This window comes from Candoia aspera, chromosome 6 (genome assembly GCF_035149785.1).
Source record: "Candoia aspera isolate rCanAsp1 chromosome 6, rCanAsp1.hap2, whole genome shotgun sequence".
In the NCBI taxonomy this organism is placed as follows: Eukaryota; Metazoa; Chordata; class Lepidosauria; order Squamata; family Boidae; genus Candoia; species Candoia aspera.
In genome coordinates, this window is record NC_086158.1 from 87358978 (window position 1) to 87372842 (window position 13865).

At 44.0% G+C, this 13865-nt stretch overlaps 1 protein-coding gene across 1 annotated transcript in view; it reads left to right on the forward strand.

Moving 5' to 3' along the window:
* The first annotated feature begins 71 nt into the window (after positions 1–71).
* Positions 72–13865, forward strand: part of LOC134500510 (PH and SEC7 domain-containing protein 1-like) — a 78516-nt gene continuing 64722 nt past the window's right edge. Inside the window, exon 1 of the mRNA XM_063307844.1 lies at positions 72–275. Coding sequence (XP_063163914.1) covers positions 72–275 — 204 coding nt within the window. The remainder of the gene's footprint in view (positions 276–13865) is intronic.

A 13865-nucleotide genomic window follows, 5' to 3' on the forward strand; every position in this document is an offset into this window, starting at 1 on the left:
CGGACGGCTGCTGCGGGGAGGCGCGCTTGCAACAGGCAGCCAGGCGGTTGGTCAGCTCCGCCTCGGCCAAGATGATCGGTGTTAACAGCATCAACAGCAGCGGCAACGCTGGCCGCCTCCGGGCGCGCTCCATGTGCTCGGTGCGTTATGGGCGCAACTGCCGCGGCGTGGAGACCTTCTGCTACGGCTGGCCGCAGCGCTCGCGGACCCTCAAACCCGTCCTCTACACAGATCTGGTAGTCAACCGCCTGCAGAGCCGCAGAAAGAAAAAGCCGGTAAGATGTAAGGGCGAGGGCTGTGGTGCTGCAGGTTTCCGGCGGCTCTCTGACGTTACCTTCTCATGCAGAGAAAGGTGGACGTCTTGGTACAAGGGAACAAGAGGGCGGTAGGCCGCTCTGGGCTGGGGTTATGAGCACAACCTTCCTCACCGCTTGGTATTAGACTTCTCGCCAGCAGTGCCCTGGCGAGTTGGGCTCGGCTGTGCTTTTGCGGGCACAAGCGCACGGATTCTTCCAAGGTAAATGCCAGCAAGCACGGGGCTCAAGATACGAAGAAAGCTGGTGGTACATTTGCAGGCTCTTTGGTGCATGGAATGCACACGGCCCGAATCTTTGCACATTAATTACTGCGAACCAATGTGCACAGAATGGCAGCTTTTGTCAAGACTGTCTTCCTCCATCATTGTCGGTAGTCTGATAGGGTTCATACTCTGTGAGGTCTGGCAGCCAGATACAGCCTTGTACAGCTGTGGTCAAGATTCATACCAGCAAGTATTATTTCTGAGGTCCATTTATTCAGAGCACTTAATGAGTAAGTGGCAAGACCTAGCTTATCAAAAAACTTAAGTAGACCAGACCTCATTAATACTTGGAGGGGAGATGAACAATGAATCCCAGGGCCTGGGCTAGTCTGGGAAGTCAGAAAAAAAAGTCCTGAAAGAAAGGAGTGGCAACCACTTGGGTTATTGTTGCCAAGATAATTATACTGCTGATATTTTAATTTTTTTAAAAAAAACAACCATTTGGTCATCTCACCAGGACATGCAGTTGCATTACTTTCTGTAATGGACTGTTGTAAATTTCTCTGATACAGTTCATGACTTAAATCAACCCAAATCAAAACACTTAAAAACATTATTTAAAGAAATTTCCATTTTATAAATTACACATTCCCTGAAAAGAACATTCCAACATTCTAAATTGGTTACTAAAGATCGATTTAAAAAACTGCAACTCACACGTGTATCTCAGAGAACACAATGTCCTCATCCTTTTGTTTTACACAATTGTGGTAACTTGAGAGAGTGATGATGACTAAAATGAATAGATTTCAGTTACACACCTCTGGGCAGATGCAAAGACAGGCAAGGGTTACAACTGAATATATAAAACTATCCTGTATGTACTTTGGATTGAGAGATGGCATGGTAGCAAAGGAAGGCATTAGCTGATTTTTTATTCCATGGTAACTAATTCATGGGGACCGTAATGCTGTCTTAAGAAAGGGGAAAAAAGCAGTGAATTCTGCACTCTTTCTTTCTCTGGCTGCATAAAGATTTGGATGTGGAATTAAACACCTAATGCTGTCATTCATCTCCACTTTTGAACCCAGTGGGGCCAACCCTCTGCATATCCCTGTCAGGCCACCCAAAAAGAGAGCACACAGTTGAATAGTTAGGCAGCAGTGGCAGGTGCTCCTCCAAGAAGAGGGTGGGAGGGGGCATCTCACAAGTCAGTGGAGTCTTCAAGGGAGAGAGCAGGTGATTTGTCAGGCAAGAGAATGATTATTTGCCCAATTCCATTTGCCAGTTGGAGAAAAAGGCTGAGGAGGAGGTAATTAGGCCTTTCCATGACTAACCTTCTATTCTGGACTACCTAGAGATGAATGAAGAGGTGACTGCAGCACTTGAGCCAATTCTTCCTGCTCTGGAAGCCTCCTCCAGAGCCCAGGAAAAAAGAGCTCCTGGAGGGCATGTTTCAGGGGCCTGAAAGAGGCCCTTTTCTTATTTCTTTCAAGTTGAGTTGTAAGGGAAGGAAAAAGTATTAATGGTCTACTGTTTTGTCTTTCCTCATATCTCATCTTCTTTTCTTTCAATAAGCAAGTGGTAATGTTAATATTTTCATTTATTGTTCTTAATTGTGCCCCGCCTATATTGAGAGCAGAGCTTACAGCTCTCAACAGTCTTGTGCTTACTGATTTCATGAAGAAATGCAGCAACATTGGGTTTTACTTTGGTATTCCTTTTTTTTGTTAGTTATGGATTTGGGCTGGCTTTTTATTTTCAGTATAATTTTTGGTCAGGCTAAGGAGTAAAGAAACCTTCAGGGATGTTGAATTCTGGATCATTTTGGGTATGAAATAATTGAGGTTTCAGGAGTCCTACCATTCTACTGAAACTCAGAAACACTTGGCATCCATTGCACCTAGGCAGAACCTGAAGTTACATAAAATACTCCTCAGTAGTACTTGGCATCTATCACTGTGAATTGGTCCTGAAAATTTATTCAGAGCCAGTGAGTATATTACAATACCTATACTGGCATAATACATAAATAATATCCAATGTATTTACCTGTCATATTTGTACTAACTGAGGTTTCTGGGTAATCTTTAAAGGCAGCATCTCATGTAATTCACTGCAGTGTTGTGTAAGTGATAATTAAGAGGGTATATCTAAAAGCACATAATCATTTGGGGTGCCTATACGTATAGATAATTCCTTCCTCCTCCCATAGATGCAAGAGTTTGAAATGAGGAATAGTAGGGGAGATAAAGCCTATCCTTTCCTTTGAAGGAACTGCTTCTTTCTGTCAATCATTTCTGGTGCTATGTGTGTGATGGCATAATCAGTCTGCCAACTTAGACTTTTGTATTCTCTGTACCATTAGCAGTTCTTTGTTAACCTATCCGTTCCAAATTGAGAGTGATCTGGAATGAGGAGTAAATATTTGATTATGGGTCATCAAATTGGTGTTGACTATTGGTGACTATATAGATTGTCTCTGTGATGATACGGCCTAATGTGGTCCTTCAAGTCTTCCAAAGGTACAGCCATTGCCACTGTAACTAAGTTCATCTACCTTGCTGCTGGCCATCCTCTTCTCTTTCCTTTCACCTTTCCCAGCATTAGAGCTTTCTCCAGAGAGCTAGGTTTTCACATAATGTGTTGGAAGTATGATAGTTTGAGGCTAGTCCTTTGTGTCCGAAGTGAGAAGCCTGGTTTGATTTGTTTGATGATCTATTTGTTTGTTTTCTTAGTTGTCCATGGTATTCTCAGGAGTCTTCTCCAACACTAAAGTTCAAAAGTGTCAATACTCTTTCTATTCTGCTTCAACTTACATTTCCATAGACTGTTCTGATCTCTGTAGGTATAGATGCATCACAGTATCTGAATATCTTTTCCAAGGCATTCATGGCTGCTCTACCAAGTTCTAGTCCGCGGTGTATTTCTTGACTGCTTGCTCCTTTTGATGGTTGATCCTAAAAGTGTAAAGTGACACACATTGGTGCCAAAAATCCTAACTACTCATACAAACTAATGCCATTGAAGCTAACAGATGAGGAAAAAGATCTTGGAGTAATAGTAAACAGTTCAGTGAATGCACAGTGTGCATCTGCTGTAAAAAGGCCAACAGCCTGTTAGGGATAATAAGAAATGGCAGTGAAAATAGAAATAACATCCTAATGCCCTTATATCAGTCAGTGGTATGACTGGAACATTGTGTGTAGTTCTGGTCACTCCACCTCAAAAAGGATATGGTAGAGCTAGAAAAGGTTCAGAGGAGGGCAGCTAAGATGATCAAGGGGCTGGAGTAGCTTCTGTAAGGAAAGATTAAGACATTCTGGCTGTTCAGTCTAAAAAGGAGGCAAATGAGAGGGGGCATGAATGAGGGTTACAGAATTATGCATGGTGTGGATAAAGTGGACAAGGAGACGCTATTTTCCCCTTCCCAAAATACTAGAACCAATGAAATTGAATCCTAGAAGAATCAGGACAGACAAAAGGAAATATATATCTTTTTATACAACACATAATTCAACTTCAGAATTCCTACCACAAGATGTAGTGCTGGCTACCAACTTGACTGGCTTAAAAAAATGGGTTAAATCAATTCATGGAAGTCATGGGGATAAATGCTATTAGCCTTGATGGCAGTGCCACTGCCTCTAAAGGTCTGACCTTGTTAGCCTGTTGTAAGGCTTTGAAGTCCTGACTGTTCCTCCAAGCTTTTGGGCCAGGCAGTTAGGTAAGCTCTGCTGAAGTTGGTGATGTGGTTTTGTTTTGGGGGTTATTGTTAATTAAGGCATAATGAATTTGTACTTTTGTGATGGTTTTAATCTTTGTATGTTGCCCAGAATCATTGATGTTAGATGGGTGGTTCTATAAATCATATAAATAAGCAGTCAATCAATCCATCTGGGGGATTGGTAGACCTCCTCGTGCAGTTGGTTGGCCATTGTCAGAACAGACTGCTAGACTGGACAGGCCAGGGGTCCCATCCAGCAGGTCACTGTTTCTGCTCTTACGTTCTAAAGGGTCACATGTATCTACCGCTTCAATATCTTCATCAACAGTTCTAAGGCTGGTTGTTTGACTTTCTTTATATTTAATTTTAGTCTCATCTTTTCACTGTGCTCTTTTATTACTAGAGCTTGCAGATCCTTTGCATTTTCAGCCATCGAAGTAATTTCATCAGCATAGCTCAGGTTATTGTATCTATTTTATTAATTTTTTATATATATATTGTGTGTGTGTGTGTATACGTGTGCGTGTGTGTATTATTTTTAAAAACTATTAAAACTTTTTAAAATGAAGATAAAACCAATACAAGCTAATATAAAGTAAAAAAGTAAAAATAAAAAATGAAAGCAAAGAGAAAGCAAAAAGTGCAAGAAAAGGAAAAAGTTAAAGGAAAATAGAAAGGAAAGAAAAAAGATAACAAAGCAGTGTTTCCGATATTCTTCACAGCAGTTATAAGTGCAATTACATTTTAAGCTCTCACTCTAAAATTACATCATAATACTCTTCTTTCTATAATATATCCTGTAACATAGCTCAGGTTATTGATGTTTCTTCCTCCACTTTTAAAACCACACTCATCTTCTTCCAATCCAGTTTCCCTTAATATATATTCAGCATATAGGTTGAATAAATAAGGGGAGCATATACATTCTTGTCTCACTCCTGTGCCAGTTTGCTTCACTCCTTTGCTAGTCTGCTTCACCATATTGTGTCCTTACTATGGCTTTCTGACCTGGATATAGGTTTCATGTGAAGACAAGATGTTCTGGGATTCCCATTTTTCTAAGCACATTCCACAGCTAAGTGGAATAAAGTTACTAATAAACTCAGGGAAATGGATTAATGAATGGCAAATCTCTATGGGGAGAAAAGGTTTCTTCCCTCTTTTTCAATGGAATACTTTATCCTACTTTCATATTGAAGGTTGTTAGATATAAGTTTCTATCTCTATGAACTGACTGCTCTGTTCTTTAGACCATTGATATGTGTTTTTTGAGATGTGGTACTCATAGTATCATGGAGTTGGAAAGAACCTAAGTGGTCATCAAGTCCAACCCCCTGCACACTGCAGGATTTTACTACACCATTCCTGATAGATCCAGCCTCTCTTTGAAAACCTCCAATAAAGGGGAAAAAACCACTCCATGCAATAATTCCACTGATTGACAGTTCTTATTGTCAAGAAATTCTTCCTAATGTCTAATCTGTATCTACATCCTTGAAGTTTCATCCTATTAGTTCTAGTCTTATTCCATGGAGCAAGTAAGAATAAGTTCAAACTTTCACACTTTGACAGCCCTTCTGATATTTGAAGACAGCTATCATGTCCCCTCTTAACCTTCTCTTCTGCAAGCTAAATATTACCTAGGTCTTTAAACTGTTCCTCGCAGGACTTGGTTTCTAGTCCTTTTACCATCTTGGTGGCCTTTCTCTGGAGTAGCTCCAGTTTATCAGTGTCTTTCATGTGAGGCCTGACCAAGGCAGAGTAGAGCAGGAGAATTACTTCCTGTGACCTGAACTCTACATTCCTCTTGATGCTCCTCAAGATGTGGTTGGCCTTTGCATCTACATTACACTGTTGGGAGATACTGAGCTTGTGATCCACTAATAGACCTATCCTTTTCCCATGTACTGTGTTGCTAAACTACCAACATGCCTTAGCTCTGGGCTTGCTTCCTGTAGCTGCCTCCTAAGCCTGCTCTAGACCAAGCAGTCCAGAACAGATTATTCCATTATTTATAGATTTCAAAATGTGTTGCACTGGATCAGAAAAGATTTTTGATAATACTAACAAATTCTATGCTCTTCCATAGGAGGTGAGTTCTCTTACAAGTTCTTCTCATAATAGCAGTACTTCACTTTCTGGTATAATTTTCCTCATAACCCATACCCATTGAAGTAAAAAGAAAAATGAAGCCGTAGTGTTTACAAACAGTGTAGCTTCTCTTATTTTGTCAGCAACTCTTATTTCTGGGTAAAAGATGCACCCACTGAAATTTCTCATCAAGCTTTAAAACATGTTAGGGAAGATATTAAGAAGTTCATTAAAGGTACAGGCTCTGTGGATGGTCCAACATTGTATGGAGTTAGTATCAAAAGTGTGTGAATCTCATCTGTCAAATTTAACTATTCATTTCTTGGAGCAGGGATGACAATTGATTAAACATGTTCTAGTGAAAAATTGGAACTAAAATAAAAGGAAGATTCATGTCTTCTGAATCTAAGAGAACAATAAGGTAATAGTCTTGGCTCCTTTTTCCTTTGCCAGTTCTATAGATCAAGGAAATTTAAACATCTCTGTTCAGGACTGGCCTTAACACCAGATCCAGGCAATCTATTGCTTTACAAGAAATGTTATGCTCAGATAAATTTAGGAGTCAGTTATTCATCTGACTGGCTGCAGCTATTTCTATAGAAGAGGAGAATCAACTGTTGTGTGAGTCAGTGAAACAGTTATGCCTGCCACTTAATATCTTTCCTCTCTCAAGTTGTCAGGGTCAAAAAAATACTTAAAAGCACTATAGAATTTTGGTAGTCATAAAGCATCATATCCCCATAGAATCAATTTATTTTATTTATTAAATTGATTTATAAGGCCACCCAATTCACACACAACGTCACTCCAGGCAGCTTACAGAATTAAAAACCGTAACACAATAGACACTCCCCAGCGGCAGCAAACACATTCATACCAGCCACTTGATTGGCTCCAAAGCAGCTTGGGGTCCCCAGACCCGTTGACAGAACCATGTCTTCAGGGCCTTCTGGAACAGGAGCAGGGAGGGGGCCAATCTTATATCTGGGGGAATGTTGTTCCAAAGGGACAGAACCACTATGGAGAAGGCCCTTTTCCTTGGTCCTACTAGATGTACCTCCCTAATGAAGGGACCCCAACATGCCCTGCCTCCCCACTTTGGTGGGCTGGGTGGATGTAACTAGGGAAAGGCGGTCCTGCAAATAACATGGCCCCAAGCCATTTAGGGCTTTAAAGGTGATAACCAGCACCTTGAATTGGACCTGGAAGCAAATAGGCAACCAATGCAGCTCCTGCAAAAGAGGCGGCACATGGGCAAGTCTAGGCTTGCACAAAACTATGTGGGCCGCTGCATTTGAACCAAGTAAAGCTTCCGAATACTTTTCAAGGGCAGCCCCATTTACAGCGCATTACAGTAGTCTGAACGGGAGGTGGCTAGGGCATGGGTGATTGTGAGGAGGGCCTGTTGGTCCAGGAATGGGCATAGTTGGCGCACAACACGCAGTTGTGCAAAGGCTCTCCTGGCCACAACTGCCACCTGCTCTTCAAGCAGGAGTCATGAGTCCAGGAGAACCCCCAGGTTACGCACAGAGTCTGTCTGAGGCAGTGCAACCCCATCCAAGACCAAAGATGGTAATTCTCTGGAAACCAAAGAGCCTCAAACCCACAGCCATTCCGTCTTGCCAGGGTTCAACTTCAACTTGTTGCTCCCCATCTAGACCTCAATGGCCTCCGGCACCAGGAGAGGGTGTTCACAGCATCGCTTAACTCACCATGGGCAGAGATGTATAACTGAGTATCATCAGCATACTGATGATATCTCACCCCATGGTGATGGATGATCTCACCCAGTGGCTTCATGTAGATGTTAAACAGGAGTGGAGAGAGCACTAACCCCTGTGGCACCCCACAAAGCAGGGGCCAAGGGTGGGACCTTGCCCCTGATCAACACTGACTGGAAATGGCCCCAGAGGAGGGAGGTAAATCAGGACAAGACAGTGCTCCCCACCCCAACCCCCAAAGCCACTCCAGATGGATACCATGGGTATCAAAAGTTGTCAAAAGGTCAAGTTCAGCCAGAATGGTCGCACACCCTCCATCCCGCTCCTGCCAGAGATCACTGAAAAGCATGACCAATGCCGTTTCCGTCCCATATCCAGGCCTGAATCCTGACAGAAAGGGGTCCAGATAATCCGTTTCATCCAGGATCCTCTGGAGCTGCAGTACAACCACCTTCTCAACCACCTTCCCCAGAAAGAGGAGGTTGGAGACAGGAAGAAAACTGTCCATCAGGGTGGGATCCAGCGATGGCTTCTTAAGGAGGGGGCGAACCGCACCCTCTTTAAAAGGCTGGGGCACAACCCCCTCCTCCAGAGATGCATTAGTCACCGCCAGTTCCCATCCACATGTCACCTCCCAGGAGGCTTTTACTAGCCAGGAGGGACTTGGATACAACACACAAGTGGCCGAGCTTACAGTCCCTAGGATCTTGTCCACTTCGTCAGGAGCAACAGGGTCAAAGTGTTCCCAGATAACTGGGCAAGAACCTATGCCAGGCATCTCCACAAGTTTTAACTTGTTCAATTTCTGTACTACCCATGAGCCATCTCAGTGAACACCATCTTTTGGCAAATATTATTACCTTTGATTTAGAGAAGTTAATGGTCAGTGAGTTACATTGACAATAATTATAAAATGCCTCTAAGTAACTAGGTTTTGTTTTCCCCTTCTGACTCTGAATACGTTTTGTTTTTCGGAGTCCAAAGCAGGCTCAAACCTCACAAGACCCTAGAGAAGCTTATAACCACCAGGGCATCATCTGACCATGACAGGGGACCAAAGATAGGTCCACCAGTTCCAGGTCACATAAGCAACGCTCCGACAAGAACACCAAACCAGAAGTGTGATCACTATTCCTAGTTGGGCCCTGGACGACTTGGGATAGGCCCATGGAAGTCATGGTTTCCATGAACTCCAGAGCTACCTCTGATCCCACTCCCGGGGAAGGCAGGTTGAAGTCTCCCAGAACCATAAACCTGGGAAACCACCACCACCAACCTTGCAGTGGAGGTCAAGGAGCTCAGGCAGGGAGGCTGCTATGCAGCAGGGAGACTGGCACAACAGTGGCAATCCCAACTGATCCCTAGAGCCCAACCTAAGAAAAAGGGTCTCAACTGGGCATTTGTAGAGTGGTGCCCCTGCTAGCCACCAGAGGTTCTCGGATGACAACAGCAATACCCTCTCCCCTGCCCTGCAGTCTAGGCTGGTGCCACACTCAAAAACTGACCGGATACATTTCAGAGAGAGGAGTCCCCCCCCCAGCCGTGTTTCGGTGACATATGCCAGATCAGCCTTTTCTGCAATTATAAGATCAGCAATAAGAGGAGCCTTACTGCAGACTGATCTGGCATTCAGGAGCAACAGCCTAAAACCTGGGCAATTGTAGATCTGCTGACCAGGCCATTGGGTTGAGCTCAGGGGGGTGGATGTCATGTTCCCCGTTGCAAGGCATCCATGCATCACAACGGGGAACATGCCTTTCAGGAAGGAGGAAGGGATAATCCTAATCCTTTAAACACTTAAACACTAAAAGCAATCACAAGGACAAAGGAGGCACACCTTTGCCCGGACCAGAGGAGACATCAACATATCACCGGAACTTAACACATTACCCCGGGGGACGCACCTGCACCGGACAAGGAAAGGAGACAGAGGAAACCAGCGGTGATCACCCTAATCGCCCATCAACAGACCTGTATCGCTTCCAGATCGCCCATCAAGGATCCGGATCCAGCTTGTGGGACAATAGGGGGTGGAGGAGGACAAGGTCCGCCACGCGGGTATATACGGGGTACCCCGCAACCACGCCCGCATTCCCGTCTTTTTGCGTGCGTGCACTCTGTACTCAATAAACGGAAATCCTTAGCCCCATCTAAGTGAGTCCGTGCCTTATTGGGAAACGAGGCAACCGTTACAGTGGAACACAAGATTGGTACAAGGCATTGAGGTCGAGTTCCCTGAAAACGACCCCCTTCTCCCACTGTATTTCCTCATATCCGACACCACTGCTCCCCCATCCTATCCACCCCCAAGTCTCTCCATCCCCCATCCTCGAACCTCCCCTCTCGATCTAAAGACAACCCCCTCCAAACCTCATACATACAATATACACACAACCAAGGGGCAAAGTAAAAACCCAACAGGTGCTATAGCACTAGCTCTCAGTTTCTGAGGGTCATCACCCACCCCCACTCATATCCCCAACAACCACAAGCGCCCCCCTGCCTGGTGGCTCTCACCCACCCAGCAGGGAGCCACTCCACCAACCCCCCAGCTCTCACCCAGAGGAGACGATCAACTACGCACACTACAATCCCCCTCTGCCACCCCACAGCCCCTGGATCATCCCTAGGTAGCTTCACAGGGCAAGATCACAAGTTCTGCATAGCCACACAGAGCAGTCCAGGAATAGCTTCCTAAAACACAAAGTACAGTGCTTCTCATTAACAGCGTGGGGTGGCCATGCAGCCTCTTCAGCAGTTTGGGAACAGATTGCACTTCACCAAATGCTGCTGCCACCAGCACCAGCCAATCATCATGTAGTGCTGATTTGCAAAGCCACCGTCTTCGTCGCCTCCAAGAGTCCAAGGCTTCTAATGTCCAGACCAGAAAGTCCAGCCAGAAAGTCTAGCCGCTCCTCTCCACGATGCCTCCAGCATCTGTGCAAGTAGCTCCAGCTGCCACCCTCAGCAGAGACCAGGAGAGATCGTCTTTCCCCATCGTCTCTGCTGCCATCATGCATCCCACGCCATCTTGCTGGATCCACAGCTTCAGAAATCGAACTCCCAGATACTGGCTGCTCTTAACAATACCAGAAGGAAGCCCATTCAAGAGTAGGTCTAGTGTAGCCCATCTGGGGGGTCAGGCAGAAACCAGTCTTCCAACACCAGCACAGTCCTCCAAACAGTCCCACACAGCCTCTGCTCAGTGTGCTCTCTCCTTCCCGGCATGCGTGAGCAATCCATCCCGACTCTGCTCCAACTTCCCCTCCAACTTTCCAACACATTCCAACTCTCTTCAAAGCTCCACACTTCCCAAGACCTTCAAAAGCCTTCAAAAGTTACTACAGAGCCCCTCAAATAACAACCCTCACCGCCACCATCTTTAAAAAAAAAACAACCATCAATAAAGATTTGGTGGCATTTTTTGGATTAAGGGAATAAAAACAGTATTAGATCTTAGGCGTCTCAATAATCTCCTGAAGAAAGCGATAAAATAAATATATTTTCTTTTATATATTTATTAAAGAAATATTCTTTAATAAATTCTATTCTTTAATATATTTTCTGTTTTATTTCCTGAATGGATCTCACAGAGATATATTTCCATATTTCCATCCACATTAAGTATATTCTGTTCTGTTCTCCTAGTACTGGCCAAAATGGCCAGTTACCAGAGATGGCTATTGTTACAAGTCCAAAACATCTGAAGGGTCACTGATCATCATCCCTAGCCTTGTTGATACTTACCATCAGTTCATCACACTGATGAACTTCTAATCTGGCTTTAGGTAAAGGTAAAGGTTTCCCTTGACGTAAGGTCCAGTCATGTCCGACTCTAGGGGGCGGTACTCATCTCCGTTTCTAAGCCGAAGAGCCGGCGTTGTCCGTAGACACTTCCGGGTCATGTGGCCAGCATGACGACACGGAACGCCGTTACCTTCCCGCTGAAGCGGTACCTATTGATCTACTCACATTTGCATGTTTTCAAACTGCTAGGTGAGCAGGAGCTGGGACTAGCAACGGGAGCTCACCCCGCCACGCAGTTTCGAACCTCCGACCTTCCGATCGGCAGCTCAGCGGTTTAACTCGCAGCGCCACCGCGTCCCTCTGGGTTTAGCAGATAGAATATTTAGATATAGTGGCAATGTTTGCTAATCTATTTCTAGAAGAAATTCATTTTTGTCTAGATATGGATAACCTCATGATTGATATTCTTTAATTATTAGGCTGCTTACAGGAGAAAGTGCTCATGAGTTGCCACTGACAAAGCCAAGGAACTCATCTTTCTTCCTTAGCATTTTTAAGATGATGATATCACTAATTCTCTAGTTCCTGAAAGAGGGCTCTGTAATCTCTTCAGTATTTTCTGTTTCAGTTTCAGTTTCACATACCCATCTCATCAAAGTAAAATAAAAGACTGAAGTCCTCTGTCTTTGAGGGAGTGAATCATCAAGGAACATCTTGTTCTAAGTTTTGTTTCCATAAGGTATTGCTCAGATATCATGCCATGTCTGGCTTCTCACAATGGAGAAAAATTAATCCTTGATCTGGGAATCCTATTAAAAAGACACCTTTTTGATCCATTATTTCACATTTGTCACCTTTAAATCGAAGAGTATGGCATCAGCGCAGATGCACTAATTAGATTCATGCTTAAATCTGGAACAAATAGAAAGTTGCAATCATATCCCTCTGGGTGGGGCCATTTCCTCACCTTAGGAGAGCACGGCCCTCCCCTTCCACTGGGATTGTTCTTCTATTAGCCAAGCCAATCCCTTCCTTTGAACTTGGATTCAATTCAGAGAAGAGATCACAATCTTTTATCATATGCATGCTGCAGCCACTGTCTATAATGAAGGAGGAGCAATTTTTATTAATGGCTGAAAGTGCAAGAAGACTTGCTTTCTCTTTGTTTTTCTGATCTGCCTTCCTGGCCCAACAATTTTTCTTTTAAATGCCCACTCTTTCCACAAAAATGGCACTTGATGGGTTTCTTTGTTTTTGAACCACTCCTCTGCTTCTGACCAACATCTTTGCCCTGAGGCATCTTTGTAAAATAGCCTGCCTCATGATGGGTCTGCTTGGAATTTCTATAGGAGGTCTGCCTGCTATGTTCAGACTTTAATTCTTGAAACAAGTCTGATACGGGTTGCCTGGATCAAGCAGCAAAGCTTGAAAAACTCTGAGGTAAAGATCCTAATAAAAATCCAACTTGTATTCTATTACCTAGAATCACATCATCACAAGCAAGTTTGTGTAATAATGACTGAATTTCGGAGATATGTTCATCAATGTCTGCATTTGGTTGCAGTTTTACACTGGATAACTTTTTTACTGTCCTGTTCAGACTATGCAACCAGGCAGAGTAAATATCAAAAATAATCTTTATTAATAACTATTTCCAATAAATAAGTTCTTGATATACGAAGACTTGGGTTTAATGAGCTTGACTGGAACACAAGATGTCAGCAGATAGGACTTCTAATTGGAACTGGAGGCTGGATAAGACTGGAACGCAAGGTGCTGATGCAATCAAAGGTAACAGGTCTCGAAATGGAACAATACTGGAACTACTCTGGCACTGGATCACTGAGTAGCTGGAGACTCGTGTTGGACTGGAAGCAGCAACTGGAACCTCAAAGCAGGACTAGGAACTGGGAACAAGGCTGGACTTGACTAGAAACTCTGGACTGGGATAAAGACTTGAAGCAAGACTGGACCTCAAAGCAAGGCTAGACTTGGTCAGGAGCCCTGGACTGGGCTGAATTCTCTGGAATGGAGACTTGGAACAAGACTGGAAACTAGG